Source organism: Pangasianodon hypophthalmus, chromosome 25 (assembly GCF_027358585.1).
Source record: "Pangasianodon hypophthalmus isolate fPanHyp1 chromosome 25, fPanHyp1.pri, whole genome shotgun sequence".
NCBI lineage: Eukaryota > Metazoa > Chordata > Actinopteri > Siluriformes > Pangasiidae > Pangasianodon > Pangasianodon hypophthalmus.
In genome coordinates, this window is record NC_069734.1 from 17,823,389 (window position 1) to 17,830,294 (window position 6,906).

Below are 6,906 nucleotides of genomic sequence, written 5' to 3' on the forward strand. Positions count from 1 at the left end.
TGAAGCATTCAAAGTTCCTTTCACTGGAACTAAGGGGCCAAGCCCAACTCCTGAAAAACAACCCCACACCATAATTCATCCTCCACCAAATTTCACACTCGGCACAATGCAGTCCGAAATGTACCGTTCTCCTGGCAACCTCCAAACCCAGACTCGTCCATCAGATTGCCAGATGGAAAAGCGTGATTCATCACTCCAGAGAACGCGTCTCCACTGCTCTAGAGTCCAGTGGTGGCGTGCTTTACACCACTGCATCCGACGCTTTGCATTGCACTTGGTGATGTGTGGCTTGGATGCAGCTGCTCGGCCATGGAAACCCATTCCCTGAAGCTCTCTGCGTACTGTACTTGGGCTAATCTGAAGGTCACATGAAGTTTGGAGCTCGGTAGCAATTGACTGTGAAGAAAGTCGACGACCTCTTTGCACTATGCGCTTCAGCATCCGCTGACCCCTCTCCGTCAGTTTCCGTGGCCTACCACTTCGTGGCTGAGTTGCTGTTGTTCCCAAACTCTTCCATTTTGTTATGATAAAGCTGACAGTTGACTGTGGAATATTTAGGAGCGAGGAAATTTCACGACTGGATTTGTTGCACAGGTGGCATCCTATGACAGTTCCACGCTGGAATTCACTGAGCTCCTGAGAGCGGCCCATTCTTTCACAAATGTTTGTAAAAACAGTCTGCATGCCTCTTATACACCTGTGGCCAGGCCAAGTGATTAGGACACCTGATTCTGATCATTTGGATGGGTGACCGAATACTTTTGGTAATATAGTGTACATGAATTTAAATTAAATTCTTCATCTGATGTTATAACACTTGGTTACCACTAGAGGAGCTTGTGATTTAGTATTCAGTGTGTGTGTAGTGTTTGTAAAGGGCAATATATCTGAGAGTGCTGATCCACTCCAATGAGTAATATACAGCGATAAACCTACTTCCAGTTCCAAAATGTTGGATTCAATTCCAATTCCAGGTGTAGTATTGCGAGTTTCAGTACCAGAACCATGCTTTGACCAAATATGAATCAATAAATTAAAATGGGCACACACACACACACACACAGAAAGAGAGAGAGAGGCTGAAAATTTCAAATTTAGATTGTTGGTGCAAAATGACAGGTTCATCCTTTATATCAATAAGCTCAAGAAACTTCGGAAACCTCAGACGCATGATTTTATTTTTACCAAACACAGAGAATTTTCCCACCTAATTATCATAATAACCTGTCCAGTGGGCTTCCTCTGGATTCTCCAGTTTCCTTCCACCTCCCAAAACACGCCAGTAGGTAGAGCGGTGACTCTAAATAACCCCTAGGTGTGAATGAGTGTATGAATGTATGTGTATATGATGCCCTGAGATGGACGTGGGGATAAATGTAGGGTCTATTCCAGGGTGTATTCCCACTTCACACCCGGTGTTCCTGGGATAGACATCAGATCCACCGTGACCCTGACCAGGATAAGGCATGAAGGAAGTTTTTCAGGTCAGTGTTTAAATAGTGTTTTATACAAAGATGACATAAAAGTTTCCAGCATAAATCTACAGATGGCTCATTCAGGACAACTAATAAGCTGAAAAGTATGGTTTCTGTAAAATTGCAGCTTTTTACCAAACTAAATAAATGTTCTTTGTGATTGTCTTGAGCTTTAATTTTGTAGGCATGCATGTTTTCTATACATATGACACAACGTCTAAAGCGTGGAGGAGATTTTAGAAAAAAAAAGTTGTGGTCAGAGCACTTCCTCTCTCTCCTGTACTCACTGTTTCCTGACTGAAGCAGAGCGACTTCTGAGGGTTTAGAAATTGTGAACAGCGCTCCAGATTCAGCATGAGGATTATACAACTTCAATTCTGTAAGCAAATTAACAAGTTTTTAATTGACCATATTTTCCATATATATTCCAATTGTCTTCTGAGATGTTTGCCTGCTTGAACGGACAAGTGGTTTCTAAACCAGCAATGCGTGAATGTGTGTTTATGTGGGTTTTCTGTTTTGTTTTGTTTTGTTTTGTGCTAGATCTACTTGTGTGCTGTGGAGCTGCAGAAAGTTTCACAGAGAAGTCGGTAGATTTGGGACAAAACGTGACTCTAAAGTGTGAGGTGTCTGTAAAAGATGTGTACTGGTTCCTGATGAAGCCGTCAGAACCTCCACTGTTTATATTACGCTCTTTCAGACAGAGTCCCGGGGAACCACAATACAGCAACCAGACCTTCAGCAAGAGATTCTCAGTGCAATATAACAGCAGTTTATTTATACACAACATCAGTACTAATGAATTAGGAGTGTATTATTGTATTCAAACTGGTTCACCTCCCGACATCAGCAGTGGAATCAGACTTTACACCCAGAATCACTCAGCTGGTGAGTTAATTTGAAACAAAATTACAGCAATATCCTTTAATAGCCATGTTTTTGCTTAAAGCGACTTTTGCTAATGTACACACATTTTTTTCAGACACTCCAAAAACTCAAGAAATGTTCCTCCTGCTATTTTATTGTTATAATCTGTCTCTCTAGATCAGTGGTTCTCAAAGTGGTATCTGAGATTTTTTTTCATTTGGTTACGTTGATAGAAATCACAACCATTATCAAACGTATTATAATTATTATTAAGCTATTAGCCTGTTTGTCTGGTCAACTGTATCACATGGCTATAATCCAAACCTTGACAATTCAATAATGTCACATTAAATCTAATGTGTTTTCTTTCAGTGGTAATTTCATTAATAGAAAGTTCTAAAACATAAATAAATAGACAAAATATTATTGGACACAAATAATGAGCCTCATACTTCATAATATTTTATAAATACATCTGTGTTGAGGGTGTCCGTGGAATTTTATTTTACATGGAAAGTGGTCCCTTGCTATGGAAAAAGTTTGAGAACCCCTGTTCTAGACCATGTCTGATGTAAAACATACTGTGACAAAATATGTTGTAGATAAACTGAGTGGGTTGTTTAATGACGGAATCCCAACTATCTGATATTTTTAAAAGTGTTTCCAGAAAATCAGACATCAGACAGTAATCAGTGGCAGAATCAGACATCCAGTAAAAATGAAGTGAACAGTCACTGGTCAATTCCTCTCGTCATATCAGGAATAATGAACTGTGCTCTGGTCGTTGCAGTTACAGGTGGGTTTAATTTACTGTGTATTCTGGTGATGTGGCAGTAATTGAGAATATACTGAGAGTGTACTTCTGCACAACTGAAAATACAAATCTGTAATTCTGATCACTCTAATAGTCTTAGCGTTCTCTACTGACCTTAAATGAAATTACTAAAAGGTTTTCATACAACAATTCTGCACCAGATATTCAGATCTACAGTCTAGTAATTCCAAAATTATCTTTTGTTAATTACATGCTTGTGATATATTTATGTAGGTATAATGTACTTACTGTGCAGAATAAAACTTGTGTACGCAGTAACTGTACCTGATAAATCTGATTACATTTGAGTCTAAATGAAGTAAAATATAGTTTTTTTATCCTGTTACATAAGTCTAAACTGCCTGAAGATTGTTTACTGATCTGAAGTGATTTATTTACCACAGTTTCGACACCAGTTAATCTAAAATCACCATTAAAAATAGTTCTTTATACAGACAAAAATGCAAGAAATATATAACACATGACCATTTTAGAACTAGATATGCATTGTTGCTTAATCAATATTATAATTCATATAATTTATTATTAATAGTTATTGACACACAGGCCTCGTTCATACATATAATAAAGACAGATTAATGAAATCCTGACTAGCGCTGGGTTAATTCTGTATTTTTATGTTTAAGTTCTTACAGCTCGTCACTGCAGAAGACCTCCAAAAACTCAAGCACAACCTCCAGATCCCGGTTTACAGCCGCATCAGGACAACACCGGCCCCGTGGTAGGCTAACTGCTCTTTGTTTTTGAAACCTGGCTCTAATAATGCACTTTTTAAATATCATACCATTGAGCTTCTGCTCAGGTCATTTTCACGTGATAAATTAAAAATGATTTTGAAATGAATCTGAAACTCTCCTGTGATCAGGAAGATGAGTGTGTTAAAGTCTCTCTTGGACTCTACTTCCTCAGTGTTGTTTATTGTAATAATTGACTGTTTGAGTCATTGTATATGTGGGCATGGTCTAGCAGTGAAGTTGGAAAGTCCCTTATCTGAAAGATGCATTTAGACAGACCACAATGTGTTAATGTGTGCATGAGTTGGTAAAACATATTAAGATCTACGTTACAGAAACGCCACAGCTGTTAATGCCCTGATGCATTTGCACTCAAAATGATGCCCATCTTTTGCAACATTATTATAATCAATTACAAGTACACTTTAAGTACATTTAAAAATAAAAAATATAAAAGTCTAGATAAGTTTCCTACTATCATTTGATAATATGCTAAAAAAATGCATTCTAAAAATTGTTTACGGGATTAAAACTGTGGCACACTCTCTCTCCCCTATCAAAGAATGTAACTTAATGTACAAGTTATATTAGTATAAAAATACAGTAAAACAGTTGTATGTACTTTGACCTTACTAAGGATCGCAATGTAATGGTTTAACATCTAAAAGTCACAGAATTGACAGATAGAACTTTATAATTCCTGTGCTGTGGTGTATATGCAGAACTATGGTATACATACAGTGCTGTGGTTATATGCAACACTGTGGTATAAACATAAAACATACAGTCATCTCTGAAACTAACAAAAGAGCAAGCCCAATTCATTCGATTTTGCAATACACTGAAGACATTTGGGTTTGAGATCAAAAGATGAAAATGAGATAATAGATCAGAACTTCAGCTTTCATTTCCTGATTACATCTAGACGTGTTAAACGTCTTAGACCACGGCACATTTGGTGGCAGACAATGGCATTTTAGGTGATCAAAAGTATTGGAACAGATAGTCTTAAAGTAAATAACACTTAATGTTTGGTTGCGTATCCCTTGCTTGCAATAACTGCATCAAGCAGCTGACCAAGTCACATCAACAAACTGTTGCATTTTTCTTTTGTGATGCTTTTCCAGGCTTGTAGTGCAGCTTCTTTCAGTCGTTATTTGTTTTGGGGGTTTCTCCCTTCTGTCTACACTTCAGGAGGTGAAATGCTGCTCAATTGGGTTAAGGTCTAGTGATTGACTTGGCCAGTCTAAAACCTTCCACTTTTTCCCCCGATGAAGCTCTGCTCTTACATTTCTGTATCAAGAACTGTATCATACTTCACTTTCACACATTAATGCAATGCATTTAATTTTTTTTTCACCACTGTGTTGCATCTTAAACAGATGAGTTAAAGAGTTAATGTGTTTATTAACCCAGTCACATAATGTTGTTCTTACAGTATGCCGAGGTGCAACACACCACGACGAACGGGTGCGTTCAAACGGATGTCATTCAGATGAGTAATCTCAACAGCACATACGCTCTTCTGCAGCTACCGAACCCGTGACCCGGAACGACCTCACACAGAAGAGTGACCTCCATAGCTGCAGGTTCAAACCCCATCACATGGACTTCATATTATGTTTCATCATATCCATAAAGAAGCCTCATTTCTTCAGCTACTGATTTGTGATGGATGATTCATTTGTGATGAATCATTTGAAGATGAATTGATTCACATGCACGAACAAATCTTTTTTTTTTTTTTTTTTTTTTTTTTTAAAGCCCAATCTTTATAAGCTAATGTGTATTTCCAAATGCTGTTTAAGTTGTGAATCAAATTTCACATTGTAAGAGTCACTTAAAGACATGATTTGAAAGAATCAAATCACTGAACTGAGTCACTGGACTGAAGTGAGTCATGTTTCAAACGCTGAAAAATGTCTAGTCAGTGTTCTTACTAGAACGTCAGCCATTTTAAGAAACATTTAAAAAGCAGAAGAAAAGCATACAATTTGCTCTAACAAGACTTTCATTATATGTTGTCTCGCTGGCAGAGACATTCCCATAATGCACTGACAGTGTTTCAGTTTAAATACTAAGGTTAGTTTACATGTGTAACATTAAAATAACTATGCAATGAAATAAAGTGTAAAATGATCTGTTTTAATATAACTTTAGTCTTATTTAGGAGCTACAAGTCAAATGTAGCTACATACAGATATTCAGTGGTGTGTTTCAGGACACAATGGGACTTCCTGTCATCTATAAACATAAACAAAACTTCACCGTGCAGCTGAACACTGGAGTGTTATGTAAGTGGCCATATTGGACAACTTGGAATGTACATTTTTTTCACAGTTTGGGATCATTCCATGCAAGAAAAGAGGTGAATTCAGTTTTTAAGTGGTTACTTGATTATACAAGTGGCGGTTTAGGATATGCTTCCCAGGCTCCGCCTCCCAAAGGCTGAGTAAAGCATTCTGAATTAGCATTTTTGCACATTTTTATGCCGGATATTACTACTTTGCAAGATCATCTGTTTAAAAGTGAGATTATGGAGCTTAATAATGTCATTTGAACCAAGTGTAGTATATAGATTTAATATATTGTTGGCTTGTTAGCTACATTTAGCCACATAGTTTCTGTGCAGAAAGAAGCAAAAAGAAGCAGCTGATCAAGTTATGATGATATTTTTACTGTTTTTTTTTTAATCAGCCCTGATGCCAGATGTTCCAACCAAAATGTAACCTTTATAAATGGGAAACAATGACTTTTCCCTCAAACACCACGAGTCTGTGATAGGGGTGTTGTCACAGCTGCTAAGAAAAAGAAATCACACATTCAGGTTGTGCAACATTCTCAACTTTGTTTCAGACAAGTTTTTTTTTTCTTGTCTGTGGTTTTGCACCTCTAGCACTGGGTAAGATGAACATGAAGGCTCGCTGGCCTTAGTGGAAATGACAGGAAGAACTTTGCTACGTGTGATTTGTGGCTAAACTGCATCAAGTCTCCT

At 37.5% G+C, this 6,906-nt stretch overlaps 1 protein-coding gene across 1 annotated transcript; it reads left to right on the forward strand.

Annotated features, from left to right (window-relative positions):
* Positions 1 to 668: 668 nt before the first annotated feature.
* On the forward strand, positions 669 to 6,065 carry LOC113547626 (uncharacterized). Its single transcript, XM_026948048.3, has 5 exons — positions 669 to 1,854; positions 2,019 to 2,363; positions 3,001 to 3,138; positions 3,804 to 3,898; positions 5,350 to 6,065. Exons 1-5 carry the CDS (start codon positions 1,830 to 1,832, stop codon positions 5,455 to 5,457), a joined length of 711 nt encoding a protein of 236 aa, XP_026803849.3. The 5' UTR covers positions 669 to 1,829; the 3' UTR covers positions 5,458 to 6,065.
* The last annotated feature ends 841 nt before the right edge of the window (positions 6,066 to 6,906 follow it).